General features: G+C 39.5%; 3 protein-coding genes across 4 annotated transcripts; 1 reads left to right on the top strand and 2 right to left on the bottom strand.

Annotated features, from left to right (window-relative positions):
- Window positions 1-1,016: 1,016 nt before the first annotated feature.
- Window positions 1,017-21,053, bottom strand: LOC122670925 (galactinol synthase 1-like). Its single transcript, XM_043867968.1, has 5 exons — window positions 21,042-21,053; window positions 3,175-3,180; window positions 1,952-2,283; window positions 1,349-1,804; window positions 1,017-1,253 (listed from the first exon to the last, which is right to left on the bottom strand). The coding sequence occupies exons 3-5, from the start codon at window positions 2,279-2,281 to the stop codon at window positions 1,032-1,034; spliced, it is 1,008 nt and encodes a 335-aa protein (XP_043723903.1). The 5' UTR covers window positions 2,282-2,283; window positions 3,175-3,180; window positions 21,042-21,053; the 3' UTR covers window positions 1,017-1,031.
- LOC122670924 (chloroplast stem-loop binding protein of 41 kDa b, chloroplastic) lies at window positions 6,044-18,138 on the bottom strand. Of its 2 annotated transcripts, none has more exons than XM_043867966.1 (10): window positions 17,857-18,138; window positions 17,445-17,582; window positions 17,244-17,330; window positions 10,745-10,835; window positions 8,032-8,086; window positions 7,855-7,915; window positions 7,020-7,241; window positions 6,807-6,923; window positions 6,597-6,686; window positions 6,044-6,355 (listed from the first exon to the last, which is right to left on the bottom strand). In XM_043867966.1, the coding sequence occupies exons 1-10, from the start codon at window positions 17,959-17,961 to the stop codon at window positions 6,176-6,178; spliced, it is 1,146 nt and encodes a 381-aa protein (XP_043723901.1). In that variant the 5' UTR covers window positions 17,962-18,138; the 3' UTR covers window positions 6,044-6,175. The 2 variants fall into 2 exon arrangements, with proteins under 2 accessions (XP_043723901.1, XP_043723902.1); XM_043867967.1 differs by having other exon boundaries at window positions 17,445-17,579; window positions 17,857-18,135.
- A 2,088-nt stretch (window positions 21,054-23,141) lies between the features above and the next one.
- Window positions 23,142-27,483, top strand: LOC122671303 (30S ribosomal protein S1, chloroplastic). The gene is made up of 7 exons (XM_043868435.1): window positions 23,142-23,589; window positions 24,274-24,549; window positions 24,956-25,036; window positions 25,155-25,436; window positions 25,549-25,659; window positions 25,995-26,081; window positions 27,000-27,483. Exons 1-7 carry the CDS (start codon window positions 23,302-23,304, stop codon window positions 27,102-27,104), a joined length of 1,230 nt encoding a protein of 409 aa, XP_043724370.1. The 5' UTR covers window positions 23,142-23,301; the 3' UTR covers window positions 27,105-27,483.
- The last annotated feature ends 246 nt before the right edge of the window (window positions 27,484-27,729 follow it).

Below are 27,729 nucleotides of genomic sequence, written 5' to 3'. Positions count from 1 at the left end.
TGTACCAATACTTTACCTGCATTTAATAACTAATCACAAAAACATTAGAATCTAATAACCGTACCAGCAGCGCGGCTTAATGTAGAATCAGACTGTAACTTTGTAAGGACACCATCTCTTATTTTGGACACCATTTCTTATTTCAGTTATATCCCTAAGGGAGTCAACTATTAGTGGATTTCCTAACTAAGAAGGTCTTATTTATCTCGTATACGACAGTTTGACCAAACTTCACTCTGTAATTTATCAAAGCTTGTAGATCTAAACTTGTAATCTTCCGTGTATTTGAGCTGAATAGTTTTTCTACTTATCCAAAAAAATGAAAAATACATGAAGACAAATGGCATAATTTTCTCTAGAAAATGCATTTAGAAACACACTAAAAATCAGACAAAAAAAAATATAGATAAACGGGAGATCCATTACTTTCCAGGAACCTCTAATGGGCTGGCCCATTAAGATATCACCAAATGGGCTGGCATTATATTTCTGGATAACTTGTTCCTTTTGTGGCTTCTCATTAGGCTGGTTTAATGATTAAGAAGTCTACATTCCTAAACAAGATAAGTGTTATTGGCAAAGAACTTAAAAGTGTTGTTCGGCCTGAACTGCTGATGAATTATTTTCAAAGATAAGTGTTACTTTGATGCATGAGAATCGCTCCAAATAGAAGACAGACTTCTGATACTAGGAGACAGAGAGTGTGTGTGAGATAAAGAGTCTTTAAGAACACAGTATCAATTTTTAAATAGGAATAAGAGATACAAATGTATAGTAGATACAGACAATCAAAACAAGAAACCTTTTTAGAGTACGGGATCCACTTTACTTTACTTACAGTTCCCAAACCAAAACAACTAACAAAGAAAAAAAGGTGAGGGACCATCAAAGCCCTTCCAGAAAGGCTCTCTCTCTCTCTCTCCATCGCTATTACAAACTGATCCTTCTTAATTCATACACTAGTTTTCCTTTTTTTGTTTTTTTATTTTCTATACACTATACTGAATTGAAAGACTCACAAAGCCGCCAACCTAAGCAGCGGACGGTGCCGTAATGTAGTGAACAACGCCTGCCTCCGACAATGCATCAAGGAAGGGTTGCCGGTTAACCACCGCCACGGCCTCACCTTCTACAGGCTTCTTGTAGTCCAAAGACTCATCGTCGTATATGTCCCACCACTTCTTCACCAGCATCTTTGTGTCCTCTCTCTCCATGTTTTCTTCCTTACCCGTGTATCTCCAGGGTTTCGATCCCTGTCCAAAAAGCCCATGAAGAAATCAAATTAGACGGATACCCACCAACTATTCGTAGAAAATCTTTAAAGAAACATTTGAATTGAAGAGCTTACCGCAGCACAGTAGTGAACGACTTTCACTTTGTCCAACTCCACATTCTCTGGGTGACGCCATAACATGGCCAATACCAGATTGTAGACTAGAGGTATGGGCTTGTAAATATCCTTGAAGAACATGTTGAGGTAGTCTTGCTCTGCAAAAGCGGTGGTAGGGGTGACTTGCAATCTCTTCAGTAGATCGTCACAGGTAGAGAGGCTTGGCTGGTACACGAACATGCCGGCGTTGAAGTAGAAGGCAGGGGGAGAACCCATCTCGGCGGACCACTTTACCCTGTCAGGGCACTGCTGGCAGTACCCGATCTTGTACTGTGGAGTGTGGCTCCATGTCTTCTCGCAGAAACAATCCATTACAGCATAGAAGTAACCATTTGGCAGATCGAAGAGGTGATCTATGTTATCGTATACCTGGATGTCCGCGTCCAAGTATATCATTTTGCTGTACTCCACGAACTACAGAACAGATAAAACCAAACAATTTAGAAACCACATCGGAAGGTCTCTGCAATCTGCATGTGTTTGTTCTTACACATGGAAGCACATAACCCAACATGAACAGAGGAAAAAGACAGAGAAACAGTGAGAATCGACTAAACTTACCCCCCAAATACGGAGTTTCGAGTAATTGATGACGTAATAAGCCATGGCGAACTGAGTTTGATTCTCTGGAGGATGCACCGGTTCAATTTCTCTGACGATGCAGCCCTGAGACTCAAGAATCTGTCGATGCTCCTGAGGGACGTCAGGCAAAACGGCCACCACGAGTGGATACGCACTGTTCACCTTCCTAAGCCCCTTCGCCAAACCCACAGCACCTTTAATGTAATCTCCATTCCCTGCCAAGAACGTAACGTATGCTCTTGCCGGTGGACTTGCAGGTTTAGAGAAAGCGGAGTTCACGACTGTGTTGCTAACAATTCTGGGAGCCATTACTGATCAAAAGGGTCTTTGTCGTTGGAATCGTAAGGGAAGAAAGCACTAAATTAAGCCAAAGAGAGATTGGATTTGTAGAGGATAGCACAAGAGAGAAGGTTATAGGTTTGCTAATGGCAGAACAGAAGACGAGAAATTTTGGGGATTGTTGTCTATCTGGGTTGGTTGTAGCTCTGCAAGAAGGCGGGTTTGGGTTTTACTTAAATAGACTATGAAATGCATGCTTAGTGGAACGAAGTTACCTAAAGAAAGGTAATTAGATTCCAATGATCTCGGATTTTGTGCAAACACGTGGAGGGCTGAGACGATCTAACGGTGATTCGGATGTCGACACGAAAGTTCTCGAATGGGCTCACACGTGTCAGGATTGGAAGACACTAGAAGACCTCCACCTCTACGTCTCATGGATCTCCTCCTTCCCAAGTAAGACTGTAGGACCGTACCCCTAATTAAGTATGAGTCATAGATTTTTCCAAAGATGACGGAAATGCCCTCTTCCCATTACATCAACATACGATGAGTGAGAGGAGGCGGTGTCCTCCTCTCATGAAGCACCGACACTGTGAGACTTCATTTTATATTCCAGCATGACCTCACTCAGAAGTTAGAACCATGGCTTTAAAAAATAAGAATCGGATCGGTCGGATCTGTCGATTGGGATCCGAATCGGACTCATTTCATATGTTTCAAAATGATCAATTCTAGGGTTTTTAGATTTTGGATCGCTGGAGTTAAGATCTAAGGGGTCGATTCTAGGGTTTTTGGATCCATATTGATCGTTACATATAGGATTTCTAAGGTTCAAATTGATTCTTGTCGATTCCGATCAATTATGAATAAATTGAAATAAAAATTGGAATTGACTAAGGCCGAATGTTGATTCCACTTACTTGAATCTTAACTCTCGTCTGATAAATGTTTGAAGACCCGAGGCAAAACCAAACAATGATCGCAAATCGGATAAACCAAATCCAACCATTACATCAGCCAATGTTAGTAGCGACATCTTTTTGTATATGGGGCCAATGAAAATATGCGTGAGGACATCTAATGGGGATGTAATTTTTCATTTCATGGGATAAGATGATCATTTTGCCCTTATTGTGTTTAGGCGTAGGCGTCAATGCACCACGTAGCTTGGCCTTCTTTTTTCCATACTAAAAATGATACTCTGGTTAATATTTTTTGTAATATTATTTATCATCTTGTCTAAAAATTGAATTTCAATTAAAAATAATTTACTTCCTCCAAAGATTCCAAATCAAGTCATAGGTTTGTTATCACTAACCCAAATTGACCGATCTGACCGTCCAAATTAATGGTACCAAAAACAAAGGATTCAAACAGTTCCACCTTTCAAAGTCTTTTATAGAGGTCTGACTCTAGACCTCTGGACCACTGATTTAACATATCCTGAATTGGATCGGAGGTTTGCCGATTCGATTCGGATTGGCTGATCGGAAGGAAATACCTGTTAGATGAGCTTATATCAATTGGGACAGTCAAACTGACCTTAATCTAGACCGTCCAATCCACCTGATACGATTTAGGATCCCTACACTTGAATCCTTGATCCAAACACCGCCAAGTCTTCAAGCTCAGACCCAATGGAATAGTTGTGCGTGATCGAACGGACATGATTCTGTAAGGAGTACATTTGTATATGCATCGCAGAGTACAATACAGTTTCTCTTCTCTTTGATTCTAACAGTCTTAACTGCTCTAACCTCAGCAGTTAAGATTATATAATTTATAGATAAAAACGTCGTCGACACGGATATGATAAAACTAAAAGAAACTAAATTTGCCACGTGGATGAAAATTATTGGTCAGTTACATTTCAACCGTTTTATCTACTTCGCTCTTTACTTCTAGCTTATAAAATAGAATGTTTTAGGTACCTTTTACTCCATATGGTCGGTGTGGGACAGTTTTCCGGTATTTTGGGCTCTGCTCGTGAATGAGAATGGGGGTCCTCCATAACTGAAGGAATTCAAAATATGAAGGTCTACATTGAACTAGAGAATGCCAAGTGTCAGTATCTCTTCTTGCGGACGGTGTTTAACCACATGGCAGAAGCTCATATCTCCTCCAGTCAAGCTTAACGGTAACGAGTTCACTTGAAATTTCTAGGAACCTCCATGAAAGTGAGATATTCTCTCAAAGTTTCTTATTCTTCTTTCAAAGGGTTCGTCTTTTCTCTTTCTTTTTTGGATTATAATATCGATAATCCGGATTAGAGTATAATAGAATTGCTAAGATTTTGTTGTGGGCCCATTGAGAGATCTCTTCCCTTTTTTTCTTTTTTCTTTTTTTTTTTTAATTTTATTTAAAATACAGTATCTCTTAAAAAGGATTCCTTTTTTAAGGGTATTCATTGGTTGTTTTATGGCGGTGTAAATTATGATTTCGGATATTTAAAAAAAAAAATTGTATATTAATAGGCCAATTGCGTGATTGGTCAAAAAACAATTAATGTGGTCGGTCGGTGGTCGTCAAACAAAAACTTACCTTCCTGTGAAGGCAGATTTGTTTCAAGCCAGTTCGTGTTTTGGTGACCCAAAACCAACTGGGCCAACAATAGCAACTTGAAATTTCTAGGAACCCCTCAAAGTTTCTCATTCTTCTTCCAAAAGGTTCGTCTTTTCTCTTTTGTTTGGATTATAATGTCGATAATCCGGTTGGATCCAGTTTAGAACTGGGACGTTGAGGACAAAACTAAACCTGATCAGCCATACCTGCGTTTAAAACTGAACCGGCCAGCATATGGAGGTAGGATTCTCCCCAATTAAGGGTTCTAGCTCCCCAATGCATGGTTTTAATGCACAGTATCGGCAATGGTATTAGTAGTTACTGCTGATACTGATATTGATACTAATATGGATTGGCCGTATCAGACCTTTTGCCCTTCAAAATATCAATACAATGTTTTTGGACCATTTTCCCTCCTCTATTCGGATACCACCAATACAGTACCGGTCAGGTATCAACCACGACCAATAGCGTTTCGGATCACTGATATGAGATTGCTTCATCTACCTCTTCTGAATCTTGAATCCCCCTTCGCAATCTGTTTCTATAACTTGACATGAGTATAATGAGTTACTTCCTTGGGATTCTTATGTTGTAATTTGTAATGGTAGTTATTCTAAGGATTCTGCAAGAGGATGTGATTACAAGATACCAGACAATTAGGTGCGGAACTCATCACCATCTGGACTGACTATCAAATCTTGGTTGAGGTTTTAGATCAGGATATGGGCGTAGGTACATACTCATACACAGCACTAGTTAGCATTCCTTTTCCCCTTTTTTCTATATGAGAAACAAAATAAGTAAATTAAAAAAAGATTACACAACTAAGAAGTATGTTTGACCATTCGTAAATCGAAAAGGATGTTTTAGGACCCTAGAATGGGTGAGTTTTCCTTCACAACCCAGTCAAAGAAAACTTGCTCCTAAAGATCTAGTGTAACAGAAAACATCAAAAGATCTTAAATGGAGAGCGTATCGCCTTTTTTTAAACATGGAAAATATATATAGAAAGGCCTACAATCATATCAAGTTTGTGCCAACATAACTCATTTATAAGTTATAGATACAATAGTGAATTTCAGACTACACAGAATCGATTTCATTAGAGCATACCACCAAGGTTATATTCTTGAATGAGATCACATTCATTGAAGGATGAGTTGGGGATAAGAAGCAAATTTGCAATGAGATAGCCTCCAGCATGGCAACACATATGGGCCATACGGCAAAGCTACTACCAATTTGATTTTCTCTGTGCAAATGTGTTCTCTCTGTAAATATGCAATCCCAGAAACTCTATGCCAATTTATGAGAAACTTGCAAGGGAAAAAAAAAGAGAGTATAACAAAAAGGGAACTAGCTCTGGAGAACAAGGTTCTTGCCGAGAATAATGTCATCCGTTGAGAAGTCTGCTGCTTTCCTAAAAGTGCCCCGACCAAAGTCCAAGTTGTAGGAATCAGCAAGACCATCAACCAGGTCAAATTCAGGCTTCCACCCTAGCTCGCTCTTGGCTTTTTCAATGGAAGCAAAAAAGTGCTGCATTTCATTTGCAATGTAAAGATAATAATGCCATCAGTGAGACTGCTTGCATAATGATGGATGTTAATCCATCTGAGAAAGCACACACTTCCATCATATTCTCTCAACTTAATTAATTTGCTCTTACTAATATAACAAGGCAATTCAAACTATCCCTTTATTTCGACTATTCAATTTATTTATTTTGTTCTGTTAATGATCAGTGGATGTATAACAGTGAATAGGTCCACTAATATACCTGATCACGGAAGGGAAACGCCTTCTTTTTACCAAAATCAAACTCCTTTGGATTGAAATGTATAATCTCTGGCTCAGGAAATCCAGCAGCCTATGAATTAAAACAAAGAAAAAGAAAAATAGAAACCACCATTTAGTTTGTACATTAATTCCTAGTTTCTTCTCAAAAATATCAATAAACTTCTCCAGGTTAATAAGTTGAAAATTTTACCTTAGCACATGCTCTTGCTAATCCATCGAAGGTGACATATTTTTCTCCAGAGATGTTGAAGACTTGCTTACTTGCTTTCTGGTTGCCAAGAACCTGAACAAAGGCCCTAGCCAAATCCTGTGATTTTGTTTTAACTTAAATACATCAGCCAAATTAGTTTGATAGAGGTCAACGCGTCATGAAAATAAACAATAAGAACACAATTTTGCTAACCTTAACATGACCAAGTTGGGTTATTTGAACTCCAGAGTTCGGAATAGGAATTGGGCGACCTGCTTTCAGTCGGTGGAAAAACCACTCCTCAACAGGGTTGTAGTTCAAAGGGCCATAAATATAGACTGGCCTTAGAGAAGTCCAATTAACATCCTTCGCTTCTAACAAGCTCTCGGTCTCGAGCTTCCCTTTGTGCCTGCTCTTTGGGTCAACTGCATCAGTCTGTCACCAAGCCTTAACAAGTTAGAATTAAAACCATTATGATAACCCAAAAAACTAGAAAGTGACTTTGCATCACAACAACCCTCATAAAGGATGAAAACTTAAATCCCTCCTCTTAGAAGCCAGTTTGGGTCAAATGGTTAATATAAAGGCTTTTGCCTGTCTTTCAACCTTGTTGGACCCTTGTGACATATAGATAAGCACTTTCTGAACAAAGCATAGGATAGAGATATGGGGTCCAGTTTAGCACTGTTAGCAATTGGCACCAAGAGTACTGAACCATAAGTTCAAATCACTCCATAAAAAATTACATTCTTTTTTTCTGTCCCAGCTCAAGATGGGGACAGAGTACAGAATCATATGCAGCATTGCTCCATTAACTAAGAGATTATTGGGTTTGATCCATTTGAATTGGCCCAGAACAAGAAGATAGAATCCCCATTCATTTGTGTGATGATTCCATTGTCTCTAAGCAATACACATAGCTCTGGGAGCCACAGGTGATGTTTTAAGTCTTCATTTGATCATTCACCTTACAGTGAATCCTGAGTAACCTCAACAAGGGCAAAAGTGACTTGTAACTTGGAAGGACAATGTATGATCACATATTCACCTCAAAGTGTGGTAGTAGATCAGACTTGAGATAAACACCAGCTGATGAGCAATATATGTACCTGTGAAAGATTTGTTATTTCATGTTAATTATAAAATATCACAAACTTCAGATGCTGTTAAAATGATGATAAAAAAACACTTTTAAAGGGATTAAGGAGATCTGATAAAAGCTTACTGCTCCAGCTTTGGCAATGAGTCTATAATTGGCTCTACTTCATCAGCCTCTCGTCCTAATTACAACAAAATATCTCAATAATTTTGGGGGTGGGGATGGGAGAAGAATTTATGCAAGTGCAAGCTTCTTGTTTTAAGGAAGCATAGGGCTGCAGGACTACATGTAGGGCTGTAAATGGATAGCCGAAAATCCAAATCCGATCCGAGTTCGAATCCGTTTAGAAGGTTCCGAATCCGGAATTTTGGTTTCCGAATCCGTCCGAAAGCTAATCGGATTCGGAGTTGGATAGTTCTATTCGGAGTCGGATAATAATCGGATAATTTGATTGTAAATTATGGTTATTTAATATTTTTTATAAAAATATATAAATATTACTATATTACCCTTATTATTAGTATTTTTATAAGGTTATTTTTGTAATATCATCCTAACTCTTAACCTAATACAGTAATACTAGGGCTGTAACCCTAATCGAGAAATCCCAGAATCCCTATTCTCTTGAATCTCTTCCTCCCTCTTTCATTCTCGATTCTCAAGTCTCAGAGTTTCAAGCCCTCAGCGGCGCCGGCACTCTGCACTCAAGCCTCAAGTTTCAAGGTCACTCACTCTCGATTCTCGACTCTTAGCGGCACCGGCAACGGCACACGCACAACCCTTCAAGTCCGATTGTTCTCCTTCTTCCGTATCTCTCTCTTGGTTTTGTCTCTCGCTCTCTTCTCTTTGCTTTTTTTCCTTTTTTTTCTTTTCACTGGTCAAACTGTAGAAGGGGCTGATCGAAGTTTCAGAGGGGAAAAAAAGGGGTGGAGAGCGTTTTCACTGGGAATCGACAGTGGGTGTTTTTTTAGTCAAATGGGTGGGGTGATTTTCATTGAAAATTGAAGAAGTTATCTGGTTTGGCGTCAAGGAATTGGGTGGGAATGAGACTCGAAGGGAGGAGTGTTTTGCTGTGAACGTCAAGTGTTTTTGTTTGTTTGAATTCGCTGTTACAGGCTTACAGCAGGGGGTAAATGGGTAATGAAAGGAGAATAGGTTATTACTGTTGGAGTCGAGAGGGGGGAGGGGTTTGGGCATGAATCTTTGGATCTCATACGAGGGTTTTTTATACACAAAAGTAATAGTTAAAGCTCTTTATCTCAAGTGGACAGCATGGATCATTGCATCCTCACAGGTATTGTAAATAAATTTCTATTTACCTTGTTTTCCTCTTCTTGTTTGGTGTTTTCTTTCATCAGGAATTGGTGTAATGTGACTTTTTATTTTCTGGTGGTGGTGGGAGCATCAGGAATTCTGGACTCTTTATGAGTGCCTTATTTAGGTAATGAGGCTAGGGGAAGTTGAGAGAGAGGGTCTTTGGCTTCTTTAGCATCTCTCTTTAATTAATTTTTGTTGCTTTATTTCTTCTCTGTTATAAAGTGGGTTCATGGAAAACCTATGATAGGGATTGGGTCATGTACATCATATGGTGTGAGGTTTCTGGTATTTTTATTGTTGTCATCTCTTTCGTCTGTTATTGCTCTTTTCTAGAGAAGGATATCCATTTTGGTAGATAGGCTCCAGTATCAGAGGGCTTTATATGGAAGTTCTATGTAGGCCACCCCAGAAGGTTGAGTTGTTTGTCCATATCCTTCTGTGCTTGTGGAAAGAAAAGGAAACTTGCATCACCATTTTCTTACTTCACAATCCATTAGATCCACAAAAAGAGAGAGAGTGCAGTGAGGAAAAGGTTTTTAATAACTTGTTCATGGTTTAGGAAAATTCAAGAATATTTCAGTGTCTCTTTACAGGATAAAAGGTTGCAAAATTTAAGTGAAGCAATGATGTGGACAATCTGAATGGTTGGATGGATTTTAGGCCTTTTGGACTGAGCATGTCTAACATGTTGGTTGAACTCAATTCTTACCTTATGTTTGGTTTTTCCCCTTGTCTTCAGCATTTCATAGTTTAAATTTAAACTCTGTTCCCCTTGCCATAATAATTTGAATTAATGAAAAATGATTATTGCATATGCTTCAAACATTTCTGAGTTCTAAATTCTTCTATTTTCCCCCTAGGGGGTGGCTGCTAAACACTTTCTTGACATCCTAGGTGTTTGGGGCAAGAATATTGTTAATAGTGTGCCAAATTGAATTTTGGTTGCCCTTCTCTTGCTGTGCATTATTATTTACATTTTCTTTTTCTCCAAGTCTTGGTCAATTGAGTGATAAGTTGATGTTAGTCTCTTTTTAGATGGTTGCCCTTATCCGGAATTATAGTGGTCTCCCTCGAATATCACTCATGTACATTTAATGAGATGATATCTTGCAACTTCATTTTGAGGTTTGATTTGAAGATAACAGGATCAATCTACCATTTAATTAATGATAATCCAATTTAAAGAACAAAACTACACCTTTCTAAGAATAGGCAGCAGTTTAATAAAACAGGTAATCGGAGTCGGAAATCCATAAGTGTAATGTTCACGAATCAGAGAGTTTATCGGATCGGATAGTATCCGGATATCTGATAAACTCTCGGATTCGGATACGGTAATACCTTTTAAATGTTCGTCGGATATTGGATCGAATTCGGATATTGCATTCGTTAAACGGATTCGGATTCGGATAGTAGTGAATCCGAGCCGTTTACAGCCCTACATGCATAGTTTAAAGAATACATTTGAGAGATTTGGAAAGAACCATGACATAAAGAGATAAAACTAGCGAATGAAACATACCATTTATATCATAGACAACATCAAAGCCTTCAGCCGCGAGGCTGGTCTTCACAAATTCAAAGTTCTTCCTGTCTCCTTTCAAATGCAAGATCTACCCATCATCATGATCAATGCACCATAAGAAAATTAATAGTCACTTCCCATTTTAGGATCAAGCTCTTGATCTCCATTTTATTTACTAAAGGTATTTGTTTTGTTCTGTTTGGCAGCAATAGTCTAGTGGTTATGTTAGAAGAATCAGAACTGGAGGGAAACAACAGGTCCCACAACTTTCTACTCTTCTACAGACTTCTGTAAGGGCTTCATCAAAAACAAGTTGTGTAGTGTAAAAAAATTGTGACCCTGTGTGTACATCCAGAGCTTATTTTGGGAAGCCTTGGATCACTCCCCAATGGCACACTCAAATCATGGTTCGAGAACTCGCGAGATCTCGCCGAGTTTCTCGGTTTCGTGAGATAGCGAGTCGAGATGGGAATCGGTTCCTAAAACTGCAATATCTCGCCGAGATCTCGAGATCTCGCAGGCCAAGTCTCGATTGCCATTTCTCTGTTTTTTTAGTTATAAAATTTCAATATCTCGCCGAGATCTCGGCGAAATCTCGATATCGAGTTATATGGTTTTTTACCCAGTTTCCATGACCCATATGCCCATTTTTTTAAAAGAGAGCAATGTACAGAACTCGGAAATCTCGAGTTCTGTCCAAAGCTCTCTAAAGTTTAGAGAAAAACACTCCAAGAGCTCTCTCTCTCTCAAATTTCTTCCTATTTCTCTCAAATCTTTGGTGGATTATGATGTTTGAAGTGAGATTCAAGTGGTAAAGTGAAGATTCAACTCCAAATCATCACCTATTTGTAGGATTTCAAAGGTATTTTCTAATTTTTCCCAAATCTATTTTTTTCAAAAAAATTTGTGTAATACTTGTTAGATTCATGTGGTTTTGATATATGTTAAACATCTTTGCCCGATCTATCTCTTGATGGAGTCGGGTTTATTTTCAGTTATTAAATTTTTTATTATAATTTCTGAAAAAATAAATGATTTATTTGAAAAAAGAAAATGAAAAAAATAGGATGAATAGTGATTGTTTGAAAATGAATTTGATATATGTTAAACAACTTGGGATGCTCTACAGCCCCATGGATTAATTTTTTATTTTCACCCATTAAAAAAATTATTTTATTTTTCAGATTTAATAAATATATTATAAAAATTTATATAATATAAAGGAAAAATACTTGTTGCTTATGGAAAATTATGTACAACATATGTACATAATATTCAACTTGAAATGGTCTCAAATACATCATTACATTATATTTTTCTTATACTTTAAGTTATAAATATTTTTAAAAAAATTTCAAAATATTATTTTTAATTAAGAAATAAATACTAGGGTTAGGGGATAAATAAGAGATAGTTATTTCATAGTTCTAGTTGCTTGACATTACGTTTAAGAGTTATGAATAGCATATTTTAAGTCTTGAATACCTTACTTTAAGTGATCCATGGTTATTAATACATGTTTTTTTATGTAACAGTGTAAAATATAAGACATTTTGTACACAATGTCTGATATAGCATGGCAACATGGAGTCCCCATGTCCGCAGACAAAAAGAAGTCCAAATGCAATTATTGTGGGAAGTTGCTATCTGGAGGAGCCACTAGGTTAAAGCAACACTTATCTGGTACAGGCAAGGATGTTGTCTCATACCCAAATGTTCTTGTCCAAGTGAAAGTGACAATGGCACAACACTTGAAAGGAGGAAGATTAAAGAAAGCTGAGAGGGAAAGAATGCAACAAGAGTTTGGTGAGGCAGAACTAGAGAGGACTGGTGTAGAGGTCCGTGGCAGAGATGATACTGACATTGGGCCTCCACCTGGTGAGTTTCAATCAGAGGCTGAATGGAGAATTTACCAGCAGACTTTGGCTGAGAGTAGACAAAGTTTTCATTTTGAGAATATAAGAACATATGAGCAAGCAAGAGGAGCTGGTGGATCTGGCTCAGCTGTACCAGTGCAAGAAGATGAGAGGAGGAAAAGCACTGGGACAAGAAATATACCACGAACCCAAACCCAACCACGAGAACAAGCTCCAGATCCCATTTTTTAGCAGGATCCCACAACTTTTAGGCAACAAGATGCCTAGCAGCCAACCATCCCGTAAATATTTAGTGGTAAACAAGAGGAAGCACGAAAAGCCTTCAGCAAGTTCATGCTTTACCATGGCATTCCAGCCAATGTTGCACAAGGACCATACTATAATGCATTCCTTGATGCTGCAGGGAGGGCTGGTGCAGGATGGAAGGGACCTTCACCACATGAATTATACAATGTATATTTGCCTCAGGAGGTACTGGAGCTGAAAGATTACATTGATAGTTTGAAGCCAATGTGGGAGACATATGGGGTTACTCTTATGGCTGATGGATGGACTGGACCTACTAGACTATCCATCATAAATTTCATGGTGAGTTGCAATGGAAGACTGTATTCTTGAAGTCCATCGATGCATCAAATAATGTAAAGGATGCATCATACTTGTATAAGGAATTGAAGCAAGTGGTGGAGGAGGTAGGACCAAGGAACGTTATCCAAATTGTGACGGATAACGGTTCCAACTTTAAAAAGGCTGGAGAGAAGTTGATGAATAAGAAGAGTAAGAGGATCCGCCTCTTTTGGACCCCATGTGCAGCCCATTCTATTGATTTAATGCTGAAGGTCATGGGGAAAAAGACTTTGGTGGCGGGTGTGGTAAATAAGGCAAGACAAGTGACAACTTTTGTGTACAACCATTCTTATGCTTTAGCCTTGTTGAGGGAGAAATGCAATGGAGATTTAGTGAGGCCTGGTGTCACTCGATTTGCCACCAATTACATTGCATTGAAGAGCTTTCAGACTAAGGCGATAGGTTTGAGGTCTATGTTTGCAAGTGATAAATGGTTTGGTTGGCAAGAATTCTAAGTCAGGAGATGCAAAGGCAGCACAACAGACCATTGCAAGTGATGGATTTTGGAAGGACTTGGGGAAAGTGGTTGCCATATTAGAGCCAGTGGTGGCAGTACTGAGGATGGTTGATACAGAGAAGAAGCCTACCTTGGCCCACATTTATGCTGCCATCCAAAAAATCAAGGAAATGGTTAGAGCTGCTATACCTCGAAGTGCAAAATCCTACACTAACATCATTGATAAGCGGTGGGAGAAGCACTTGAGTCATCCATTGCATAAAGCTGATGAGTTCAACATACTTTACACTTTAAATGTTATAACTTTTTTACATTTACATATTCAAAACCCAAAGGCATTAAGTCAGTAAAGTCACTAACAAATCATATTTGTGGGGTCTACTTTACCAGCATACTATTTGAATCCAAAGTATCACTACTCCCATGATCTTGGGCTAGACATAGAATTGTTAGAGGCAGTTCAAACTGTTACTGCGAAGTTAGAGCTCAATCCAAAGACACAATCTGCTTGCAATGATGAGGTGAGAGTATGAGACTTTGGTACTTAGTTTATGAGTGTAATTACTAAATAGGAAATACTAATTCCTCAAATTGAAATTAGATCAAATACTTTAGAGATGCCTCAGCAAGTTTCGGTCGACAAGCTGCAGTGGAGGGTAGACAAAAGTTAGACCCTGGTAGGTGGCATGATATTGCATATTTACATTTATGAATTATAATTTTATCTCTTTAGAATGTACATATTCTTACTATTCTATATATGTAATGCAGCCGACTGGTGGGTGCTTTATGGTACAAGTTCACCCAACCTGAGGAAGGTAGCAGTGAGAGTGCTCTCACAAACTTGTTCATCCTCCGGATGTGAGCGCAACTGGAGTACATTCTCATTGATACATTCAAAGAGGCGGAACAGGTTGGGTAGCGAACGGCTAGAGCAGCTTATGTATGTGCCCTACAATATGAGATTAAGGATGAGGCACATACGTGAAGGAATTGAGGCCAATGATAAAGAACCCATTGAACTGTCCAACATTTTCCAAGAGGACTCTGATGACGATGAGGATCCCCTAATCCAGTGGGTGAGGGATCGTGGTACACCTGATATGGATCAGCCTGGGGGTAGGCCCGACCCCACCATTGCGTCTGTAACCGGCACTGATGTTGAGGATTATATGTCGTCGCAAGAGGGGCGTGCACATGCAGAGTCACCGAAACCTTTTGAGCCTGCTGTAGGAAGTCCTGCTGATGATGATGATGGTAGTGGTGATGACAGTGGTGATGGTGATGGTGATGATGGTGATGGTGGTGGTGGTGGTGGTGGTGGTGGTGGTGGTGGTGGTGGTCGTGGCATACCGAGTGGCGGTTATTATGATGATCGTCATGAGGGGATGCGCGAGCAGTACCAGTATGAGGTGGGAACACAGGGGGACCCTGTGCGTTTCACCGGTGAGTCTCAGTTTACGCATACCACTCAAGATCAAGACCATGGTGGCCACCCTAAAACATACAAAAGAAAGAAGGGTCGCCAACACTCACATCAGTCAGATGCTCAAGATGATGACAACAGTATGAACACCATGCTTGCAAGTTTCAGAAGCATGAGTATAGATACTACTAGTGAGCATCGATCATGGCAATCATCTTAGCATCATCATGGCTATGACTATGGCCAGGAGAGCACCGGTTCTGATTATAGTGCCTATGGTCAGTATGGGCAGTCAGCAGCTGAGTATGACAGACAAAGCTCTGGGTCAGGTTTTAGGTACATATTCTCAGTCCCAAACCAGCCATACATGCCTCAAACTCAATATGACAGTAGCAATGGATCTTACACTTCATACCAACAGCCTCCCATGTACCCTAAGATAGGGACATTGGTATATGTTGATGAGAAGACTTATATGGCAGCTGTGTCACACTATGTGCAACACTATAGCAATTCCATGACATGGGAATTCTTTGTGGATCAATTTGGGGATGAATTTATTACTCAATCATATTTTATGTAACAAATTCAGTAAACATTGATGTAATGTACTTTTTATTTGAATGTTTTGATTGATAATTTGATATGTACTAATTAGAATGTTTTGATTGCTAAATTTGCTAAGTTTTACTAAATTATATATAGAGTAGGTTGTTTTAGACTTTTAGTACGACTCGTCGCCTACCAACCTATGGTCCAAAGTAAAACTCATATTTGGACTTGTTTTTTGGCAAATCTAGGCATGCCATTGTGTTTAAATGGCCTGAAATAGGCTGGATACCAAGTTTCAGACCCAAAATATGTGTAAAACCCACCGAGTTGGGGGTCCGAGTCAAAAAAAAAATAAAAAAAATTGCACCAACTGGCCGAGATCTCGACTCGACTCGGTTTCTGGCTTGGCCGAGATGCAACCGAGACCCGAGTCTTAGAACCTTGACTCAAATAAAGCCATGAGAGTTTAGTCATGCCCTTGTGCTGTTGTGCTGTGCATCAATTGGGTTAGGCGAGGGCAGGGTTAACCCAAGCACAACACTAGGCTTTTTACCCTGTCCAACTGAAGCCCAACTTGAGCTAACCGACAGACAGGCTTTGAGTGGGTTGTGCTTGGACGCTGGCTGGAGTCCAATCCCATAGCACAACCCACTTCTACTTTAGGATTTGGGCAATCTGAACCATTAGATAAATACGATGCTCCATAAATAGGCCGTGTGTCCAATGCACGAGGCTCTCGCCACGGCGGGATTTGGGGAGGGTCATAATATACGCAGCCTTACTCCTGCTTTCACAGAGAAGCTTTTTCCAAACTCAAACCCAAGGCCCTCATCAATTTACATGTCTGCAAGAGATATTGGGATCTACATATCCACAGAATTTTGGTCTCATCTGATACTCTCATAGTTTTACAACTTTCAGAATCTTTCTTCATGTAATTTGCAAAGCTACCCACCAAGCATTCATTTTTAAAAATGTCTACAGGTTTAGCTGTAGTTGTGGGTGTCTATACCTTATCAGTTCCTCCCTTAATTTATTTCAAATATTATCGTAAAGCAAATGGATAAATCTCAACCGGCATCTCATCCTCATCCTCAACCTCAAACTCATCTCCTTTGGTCTGTCATCTTTGTCGCTGTGTTTGGTCGGCATAAGGTGTTTCTAACTATTTTCTAAGTGGATAAGGAGCTTGTCATGCACGCACAGCTATGGGCCTATGAGGCGTTTAAGTAAGAGCTGTAAATTAAACAGCTGACTCTCGAAGCCTCACTGCTATGCTCCGCGTGTCGGATGAAACCTGCACCGGCAGGAGGAAACCAGGTTTATTGCCCAATTGCCTTCTTGTCCATCTCAGAAACTAGAAAAATCCCCCCTCCAACCAAACGCAACCGACTCTCTCATCTTCATCAGTCATTCCACCAAAAATTTAGTAAAAATCAAGGTTTGGACTCTGGAGAATGGAGACCATCGATGAAACATCGTCTGGTGTGGGCCGTCTTTAAAGGGGATTTCCAGTTGAAAAGAAAAAAAAATTAAAGAAAGTGTGGGCAACGGTACCTTAGACGAGAAATCAGCAAAATCTTGGTTTGATTCCCCAGGAAGTTGCTGGGCGATGGGTGCTTTCCCTCTGGTAAACAAGGTCACCTGCAAGTGCCAACAACATATTTCCTTTTCAATTTGCCCATTTGACCAACCCTACTAGTTTCAATTAATTAGCAGAAAAGGGGAAGAACGACTGAGAGAAGAAAAAAAAAATACCTGATGACCTTCTTTGACAAGGAGTCTTGATAAAAATATACCAATAAATCTGGTGCCTCCCATTATAAGGATTTTCTTTGCACTTGATGCCTTCACCTGCAACGCTCCTTTTGTCTGCCATGTCTTCCTTCTATACTGCCAATACCAAATATTACCGCCAAATTAATAGGTGAAATCTAGCTTAAATAGGATATTTTTTGGCCTAAGAATGCCAAATTGCTCAAGATTCCTTGTTATCATCTAGGATTTTAGCTTGTTGAATAAAGGGTTTTCCAAATTGAGAAGGGAAAAAAGAGAAGGTAATTCAGGGTTTTGTTCTTCTTTATCCTTTCAGCTCCCCAAACTGAATTAAAGGAGACAGTGGGCTATACATTATGAAGTGAAGTGAGGGATTTGCAGGTATATATCCTACCTGAATTAGGTTGTTGTGCAATCGTACGCCATTGAAGTCAGAGAGAGAAGATGCGAGAGGAAAGAAGGAGGGCTGTTTCTGCTGCACCACTACTAGCCTCGCCATGCTCTTCTACTTTGTTGCTTCTCCTTATCAGATGGATTATGGGTTCCGAGTTTAAGGCCTCTCTCGCCCATTGCTTCTCCTTTGGCTCCTTCTCTCCACTCTTCTCTGAATAAGGATAAGACAAGCCCCACTTCGGTTTCTTCCATCCACAGCCTCTCATTCAAAATGTTAGCCAAAGCTTCATGTCTCGATCAGACTCTCCATCCTAGAATCTTTAGCAGTTATATTTGTTTGTTGTTCTCAAATCTCAAGTAGTTTTTTTTGTTTTTTTTTTTGATGAAAAAATTCTCAAAGCAGTTTTACTCTTTCCTATGATGACTTCAGTTTTTAAGGCAAACAAGGGAAATGTTTCTTGCATACTTATATTACAAAGCATTGAAAGATTAACCATAACATATCAAAAAAAAACAAAAAAAAACAAAAAAAAAAAGATTAAACATTTAGGACATCCACTTTCTTTCTTTCTGTTTTATTTTTGGTCTAACCTAATCAGGGACCCCATAGGCCAACTACAGAAAGGGGGAAGGTTCAGAAGCCAACCTCATACTAACATAAACCTACAGCTACTAAGGAAAATAGGAGCCTTTCTATGGGTAGTAAAGGACCCATAGCCATGTAACCTCAAGTGACTTTCTCCTAGCTTATATGCCCCCGCCTTAGGAGAGTCGATCATGCGACCTCCTTGAGCGGGAGGGGGGGGGGGGGAATGCACTCAACTAGCAAACCACCGACCAACGGACCAAACAATTGTATACATCCTTAATAATTTGCCTATCAAATTTGGTGTTTATCTCATTTGTATGGCATATCATTCATGACTCTTCTCAATTGTTTTTCAGTGGTTTCGATTAAGTAAAAATGTTTGATATTTGATATGGATAACATATGACAGGCTATGATGTACGGTGCAAAATATTGGATAATTAAAAAGCATCATATAGATAAATTCAGTGTAGCAAAGATGAGGATGTTAAGATGGATGAGTGGCAAAACTAGGAAGGATAAAGTAAGAAATGATCATATTAGAGCTGATTTGGGAATAGCTCCATTACATGATAAGCTATGAGAAAGTTGTCCGAGGTGTTATTGTCATGTTCAACAGAGGCCTGAGGATGCTCCAATACGGAGGAGTGATTTGATCCAACTTGAAGGAGAACTAGAACACTGAATTTATTAAACCGCACAAAAATGGGTTTCTTGTGTGAGAGTGTTGAAGCCAAAAAAATCATTTGTAGAAATTGATTATTATTTTTTTGTGAATAGTTGGACACCTTAAAATTTGAGGGACAAGAGGTCAGAAATGTCCTTCACTTGTCTTTAAATAATTCCAATTTTGATTATATTTCCTTGGTGAAATTGGGGTGCATTGAAAGTGGTATCTTGATTATTGGACTAAATAAAAAAATTGGTCAAAAATCTGTTGCAAATTTGGTGATCATAGATTTATGTATATATATTTTGGGGAGAGGGGTCGCTAACAGAGGCCAATGAGAGCGGGGGAGGGAGCATCCAACAAGGGTGGGTTTTTTCATTTCACAAGGGGCAGGGTGGCCATTTCACCCTTCCAGTATCTAAACACAGGCGTCGTGCAACCTGGCAGACTTCTTTTTTCCGATTTTTCTTCACGATTATTTCGATGGTATAATGTTTAAAAGGAAAATGATGTACACACTGTCAGTAGTGCAGGCCCTCTCTTTGTCTCTCTCTCATGACATTCTTTGCCACGCTCTCTCTTCCCTCCTCCCTAATCATGTGGGCATCTTGTATAGTAATCACAAAACCCTCCCTCCCATTCGCTCATTGGCTTGGTGTTGGAGATGCCAATACACATGGCCAGCATGTGGATCCATCCCCAATGTTTAAATAGGTTATGTTATTCGATTTATTAAAAATGTTTTTCAAGTGTTGAATAAAGATAAGGGAGAGGGTTCTCATAGCCAACGGAATGGAGAACCAAACAATTAGGGGGCAAGTTACTCAATGAAGGGCAGGAGGAGAGAGAGGAGTTGTTGGCATAGCCTCCATTGCTAGCTAACAAATAAAAAAAGGAAAATAGGTTTTTGAGCCACCAAGCTAGGGTACTCTAGCATCCTCTCTATCTCTCTCCTCCTCACATGAGATGACCTTGTATGATAGATATATATACAAGAGTGATGAGTACATGTATAAGGGCAATAATTAATATTACAATGCAAATTGTTAAATTTGATGTTTGTGTTGCACTGCGTGTCAGCACCTACTATATACACTAACACCCCCTCAAACTCAAGATGGTGAATGGGAAACCATTTGAAGTTTGGATGTAAGAAATCAAAGATGTACAGAAGTGTGATCCTTGGTAACAGCATCAACTAGTTGATATGCAGAGGAGATGTGTGATAAACGGAGTGTGCGTTGAAGAACATAATGACGAACAAAATGAAAATCAATTTTGATATGTTTTGTTCTTTTATTAAAGACTTCATTGTGACTAATTTGGATAGCACTTTTATTGTCACAATAAAGTGGAGTTGGAGTACTCGAGGGAACACTCATATCACGAAGAAGTCGTCGTAGCCAGATAATCTTATAAGTGGTGTCGGCAAATGCACGATACTCAGCTTCACTATTGGAGCGTGACACAACAGATTGTTTTTTGCTACGCCATGAGATGAGAGAATTACCCAAAAGTATACAGAAACTTGTAGTTGACCAACGATCAATAACATCACTAGCCCAATTAGCATCAAAATATGCTTGAAGCTCAACAGATGAAGAGGCTGAAATAAGGTGTGTTTTATGTATCAAAAAATGTGCAGCACAACAACATAATGAACAGGTTGAGGAGCAGCCATAAATTAATTGACTACATGAACAACATAAGCGATTGGCTAATTTGGAGGTCGTAGTGGTGATACGCAAGGTTGAATGGGTGGGTTGTGATGCGCACAACAGGGAGATGCGATGGAAGTGTTGTAGCGACAACAAGATTTAAATCAGTGGTGATAACAATTGCAAACTCATATTAAAGGAAGCTTGTGGGACAGTTGTTGTGCATTGGAGGGACAACAGCGATCACGGTGGTGGAGTGACTCTAATACTTCAGACATACAGGCAGTTTTAGAACAGATGATAGCAAGCAGCTGCGAAACTAATGGTTGGAGGAGCACTTGCAGTGATTGGGCGGAGCGAGTGCAACGGTCAACAAGACAACAAGTTAGTGCACATGATGTGTAGGGCAACAATGACTTTGCTTATAGAGGCACGACAATAGTGTTAAGTAAGTGTGTTGAGGTGTTGGGACTTGCAGTTGCTGGTGTTGTGGAGAGACTTAGTGGGCACGGAGTGGGTGACTTGTAAATATCCCATGATGGATAGTGCAGAGGCAATGATGGAGGTTGTGGGTTGAAGTCGATGATGAAGGCTATGCGGTGTCTTGTGAGCCGAGGTTTTAGACGTGGGTTGATGTACACAGATGTTGGAGCCGCGGATAGCAGATGCTCGTGCAGTGTTGGAGCATAGATCGATGCGCACAGATGCTGTCTTGCAAGGGTGAAACTTGTACATTGAGGAACATGACAACTATTTGAGGTAGGCAAATCTGGTGAGAGCTGCAAACATAATAGACAAGCGCATGTACGACTAGTTGAGGCAGGTAAGTTTGGTGAGAGTTGCAAATAGAATAGAGAAGGACATGGATGACAGAGTACAATCGTCTACACAGGCTCTGATACCATGTGAACTAACATGTGACATTATGTATATTTTTCATTCATGTATGATAGGGTAAGCCATGGTGCAACAATAAGGTTGCTCCATTGTGATCAAGTGGTCACGGGTTCGAGTCTCTGTAAATAGTCTCTCCGCAAAGCGGGGGTAAGGTTGTGTACATTATAACCCTCCCCAGACCCCACAGTGGTGCGAGTCTCATGTGCTGGGTACTCTCTTTTTTATGATAGAGTATACATACAAGAGTGTTTATATGTACAAGGGCAATAATTAATATTACAATGCAAATTGTCAATTTGGTGTCTGCGCCGCACTGTGTATCAGCACTTACTATATACACTGACACTATGTATATAACTATTTTGTCACATCTTATTGGTACACTTCTCTATACCACTTGCTCAGAAAATCCTCTCCCAATAAAAAAAAGGAGAAATGATTCTTTGAGCAAGCGGCATATATAGGAGAGTGCACCAATGAGGTGCAATAAAACAATATCTTACATTGGAGGGCAACAAGGGTATTTCATGCAAGGAAGAGAGAAATGAACACATAAGTGGTAGCATCATGACTTTATAAAACAATATACCAATACTCATATGGATCGACCTTATCGGGCCAAAGTAGAAGTACAATTTGCCTTCAATTTCAATAAAAAAAATTGTTTTCTAAACAGATTTTCCCCCCTAATAAGAACTGTTTTAGTGATATAGGATCAGACAAATGCTAGTATCAAACACAGCCAATACTGATACAAATATACTCGATCTGATACCATTTATTAAAACCATGGGTAGCATACCTTGCCCCGACAACTCAGGGAATCTTTTTTCAAAAAATAAATAATAATGGGAGGGTGATCGTTGTTGGGCTGCATGGCCCCTGCACCAACATGGGGGCCAATGAGAGTTTGCATTGTGGATTTCAAGCATACTCTCAGAGAAGGGAAGTTTGCTGTTGACTGCATTGCGTCTTGAGCCTCTTTGGATAATGTGATGACTTCTAGGAGATTTCTCCTCCCGCTTTTCTTTGTAATTTTTTGTTTCTGGACTCCTCTGGGACTCTTTTGCCCAATGGTTTTAGATAATAAAGATTGTTATAAAAATAAAAAAAAAGAGTTTGCAGGGGTGACATCTAATAGGGGTGAGATTTTTCATTTCAAGGGTGGGGAAGGCGGTCATTTTGCACTTTTTTTTGTCTAGGCGCAAGCCTCACACACCCTTTTTTTCCTCATACAGAGAGAGGGGCAACCAGCAGGCTGCATGGCCCCTACACCACTGTGGACGAGGGCATCCAATATGGGTGGAAATTTTCTTTCCACGGGCTAGGGCGGTCATTTCGCCCTTCCTTTGTGTAGGCGCAGGCGCTAAAATCTCCAGTCAGCGGGACTTTTCCCTGAAGCGAGACAACCACCCACGCAGAATCCCTCTTGCTAGCTAGCTCCATCTATCTTAATTCTTATCTGGTCAGGGAATGAAAATGAAGCAGTGGATAAAGCAAACAAGCGAGAATCCTTGCTCTCGTTTCTGGACTACTTGAAGTTAAGTGTTGCGACTTTCGTGTGAACACCGACACTGGGTAGACTACTAGGGACTACAACCCAAGTACCCAACTTCGTTTCAATCTCTAAAAATGGCATCTTCGGTTCAGCAGTTTGCAGGCCTGAGATGTCCATCTCTCTCCTCCTCTCACCTCTCCAAGCCCTTCTCTCCAAAGCCCCAAAAGACTGCCTTTTCCCCCATAGTCTCTGCTGTGGCCATTTCAAATGCCCAGACTAGAGAGAGACAGAAGCTCAAGGAAATGTTCGAAGAAGCATATGAACGATGCCGTACCGCTCCGATGCAAGGTGTATCATTTACATTCGAAGATTTCGATGCCGCACTCGAAAAGTACGATTTCAATTCCGAAATTGGCACCAAGGTGAGGGACTTCTGTGCCCATGCTTTCACCCCTTCAAACGGGCTAAAAAAAAAAGGCTAAGTTAAAAGGACATTAGCTTTTTTGACGTTTATGAGATTGAATGAGTAAATTATTCACTGATGTTCCTTATATAGTTTGGCTTGACAATTAACTCCTTCTCCGAGGAGTTTTTATTATTTGGGTTTCTGAAGAAATGCTTGTGATGGGTTTGAATCAGTGTAGCTAATTCATAACTGGACCCTTTTTTCATTTGTGTAGACTTTTGGCACAAATGTGTTGATGGGTGTGAATTTGAACTGATTACAATATTTAAGTTCGTGAAGATCTATGTGCCCAAATTTGTGGTTTTGATTATATGCTAGTTCTGGGTTGGGTCTTTATTGCATCATTTTCTTCCTGTGGACTTTTGGGGAAAATTTTAGGAAAATTTTAAAATTTTAATATTTTAATAAAGAAGTACATAGTTCTTCATTCTTGCAGAGTATCTGTTCCATATTTAACTCAGAATCTGGATGCAGATATTCCACTTTGTTACATAACAAGATTATTGGCTTTGTAGAGGCAATTTATCTGAAATGTCAGTCTTTTTAAGTACTTTACTTCTTTTAAAGCTTTTGGTATGTAGTCAAATGTGACTCTGTTTGCGAGGAAAAGTTGTTTGATGATTTGTAGCTGCATTTTCAGGTAAAAGGTACAGTATTCTGTACAGAAGCTAATGGAGCACTAGTTGACATTACTGCAAAATCTTCAGCTTACCTACCTGTGCAAGAGGCATGTATTCTCAAGATTAAACACGTAGAAGAAGCTGGCATCATTCCTGGCTTACGAGAAGAGTTTGTAATTATTGGTGAGAATGAAGCTGATGATAGCTTGATCTTGAGTTTACGTTCAATCCAGTATGACCTTGCATGGGAGCGATGTAGACAGCTTCAGTCTGAGGATGTGGTCATCAAGGGTAAGGTGAGAAGATTCCATGACAAGAAAATATTATATTGCAACCTATGAATGGCATACCCATTCTTCTAGTCAGGATATGCAGGACATAGACACCATCACTGTAATTTCTCCTGCAATTGATTTGTTCTTTCTTATGCAATAAAATGTCATCCTTTGCGCATAGATTTTTCTAGAATGCAGGTATCTCTTCTTAAGTGTCTGACTGGTTCTAGTTAGTTAATTTTCAAGTTATTCATTCTTTACATCTTCAAGTTTCTTACTGTATTCTTGCTATTACTCACTGCTCATAGAAAAGAATTTTTTCCTTTTTCCAGACTGGATCGTGTTCCTCTTTTTCTTTGTACTCTGCTACCCTGCAGTTTGAATTACTGTTTATTATTCTTCATCTCACCAAGTAAAAAAAATGCAGATTGTTGGTGGAAATAAAGGTGGAGTGGTAGCAGTTGTAGAGGGCATTAGGGGATTTGTTCCATTCTCACAGATATCATCAGTTAGATTTTCTCCCTGGCTTTTATATTTTGTTTTGAGCATTGCATTTTTTTTGTTAATTTTTTTAAGTCCCAAGCATGTCTGAGAAATGAATGTTGATGTCTTCATGTGCTTACTAGAAATCAGCAGCGGAAGAACTCCTGGGTAAGGAGCTTCCGCTGAAATTTGTGGAGGTTGATGAGGAGCAGTCCAGACTTGTCCTCAGTAACCGCAAGGCCATGGCTGACAGCCAGGCACAGCTTGGGATTGGATCAGTTGTTACTGGAACTGTGCAAAGTCTGAAGCCGTATGGTGCCTTCATTGACATTGGTGGGATTAATGGCCTTCTCCATATCAGTCAAATTAGTCATGATCGTGTTTCTGATATCTCGACTGTCCTTCAACCTGGTGACACCCTCAAGGTATTTCTTAAACCAAAATCCTAGTCCAGTTGAAGAATTTATTTACCATCTCCCAAAGATTGTCCTTTTAATTTCTATGTTTTTATTTTATAAACTGTTTTTCATTGTGAAGGTTATGATACTGAGCCATGATCGTGAGAGGGGCCGGGTGAGTCTGTCTACCAAAAAGCTTGAACCCACGCCTGGAGACATGATTCGCAATCCAGAGCTTGTATTTGAGAAGGTATTTTTTTTCTATCAATGAGTTATCATGTAGTAGTTATCGTTTTTACTCTGACCAATGTTTTGCTGTGGTGCTCGGAAATATTAGCTGTTCTTTGTATGCTTCCGGTTATCCTTTTAAATAATTTTATATTAATCTTGATATTTGTGAAATTTCACGGATGTGAGAAGAGAGTAATAGTGGGGATGCTATATATTCTTTTAGTTCCTTGTTTTTTCTTCTCTCCCCCTCTTAGTGGTACCCCTTCCCGATTTTTTCATGTTCTTGTCCTATCTTTAATTTATATTATATAATCTGGAGTTGTAACAGTATGTTTGTGATTATGCTTATAACAGGCAGAGGATATGGCTAGAACATTCAGACAGCGAATAGCCCAAGCAGAAGCCATGGCCCGTGCTGACATGTTGAGGTTCCAGCCTGAGGTATTTCTTCATATATTAAGTTCATAGGTGTTTGAAAAATAGAGAGGAATACAAGATGAAGATATACTAAATATTTAGCTCTCTCTTACTGACTTGTAACTAATAGAGAAGTAAAGGGGGGGGGGGAGTTGGGTGATGTAATTTCTCTTAGCAATAAATCTGAGCTGTAGATGTGGAGATGGGTGGTGAGACTAGAGAAGATAAAATCCGAGAAGAATGCATCCCTCAAAACTTAGGGGCAGCACCAGTAGTTGACAATGTGAGGGAAGGTTGAACTAGATGGATCATGTGTGGTTAAGACCAAGGATGCACCACTACGGAGCACGGTTGGTCATGCAAGGGAAAGGGGATGGCCAAAAATGACTTGGGATGTAGTGTAAAAATACACGACATGAAATATGGCCCATATAATGTGGAATGGTGGGAGAGGATATGTAATCATCACCTAATAATTAGGTGGAGGCTTTGTTGGGTTGGGTTTTCGAATTTCAAATATTTGCAAAATCAAATTCTTGGAATTTAGCCGATGACTCCTTGCATAGAATTTCAATGAGTTTAACCGAGCTTTCCCAGGGGGAATGTTTCACTTTCCTTCTTCCCCAAGTAATCTGATGTGTGGGTATCAGATTTTTAGTACTCCGATATACTTAAGATGATTATGGGAATCTTATCAGATAAAATTTTGAAAGGAAATCTATGAGATGGCAAAAATACCTCTACGATGGGGGTATCTATTCCCTTCAATTTGTAAATGCAGCATATGATGTGGTTCTACATATGCTCTACTTCAGAGGGCCATAAGTTTTCACTGAGCTTATGAAAGTTTTTACATTATTGCTTACTTAGGTGTCCATACTTATTCAATTGATCTGTTCAAGTGTTTAAGCCCTAATTGTTGTCCTCTTTACCCTTTTGCAGAGTGGATTGACCCTCGGCTCTGATGGAATCCTTGGCCCGCTTACACCAGATTTGCCAGTTGAAGGTCTAGATTTGAGTGAAGTTCCACTAGCTGTAGAATCCTAACTGAAAAGTACACAGAAGCTTGGAAGGATGTAGCTTAAAATTTTCACCAAATATGATTATTTATCCTGTACTATGTTGCATAAAATGAACAAATGAGTTTCTATGGAAATTAACACTCTCATGCTCTCCTCTTTGTCCACTGGATTGTCCAGACAATAGGAGCTGGGAAGGAAGAAATGTCATTTGCAGTTTGAAACTTCTCAAGATGAGTTTTGTAACAGTGCCAGCCAAAAGGGTTTTGCTTCTGCTCTTACCTCTTGAAAAATCAGAGGCTTTGGTGGAAGTTTGCACAGTCGGTTTGACATCAAGATCTCCTTGTAAAATAAAATCATCAGACTTGAACTTAATGGTAGTAATGGTTTAATCTTTTGTTGCTCAATCCAGCACCCCCCCTCCCCCAAAGTTTAGACAATGATATTGAACAGTGATACCCCTTCTACCTGTGAAATTTTAATCCAAACCATATCTTATATTTGATGAAAAAAGATGTTTAAGTATGGTTAGAAGGATGGGGTGGGATTATAAGATACTAAAGTACATCTGATGAAAATGTTCTTAGGAAATAAATTGGGATGGAAGCCAAACAAATCTTACTCAAGACTACTGTTTTGTTACCCAAATCAGA

Source organism: Telopea speciosissima, chromosome 8 (genome assembly GCF_018873765.1).
Source record: "Telopea speciosissima isolate NSW1024214 ecotype Mountain lineage chromosome 8, Tspe_v1, whole genome shotgun sequence".
Lineage (NCBI taxonomy): Eukaryota > Viridiplantae > Streptophyta > Magnoliopsida > Proteales > Proteaceae > Telopea > Telopea speciosissima.
The sequence above is the reverse complement of the archived record's forward strand: the minus strand, read 5'-3'. Positions and strand labels throughout refer to the sequence as shown.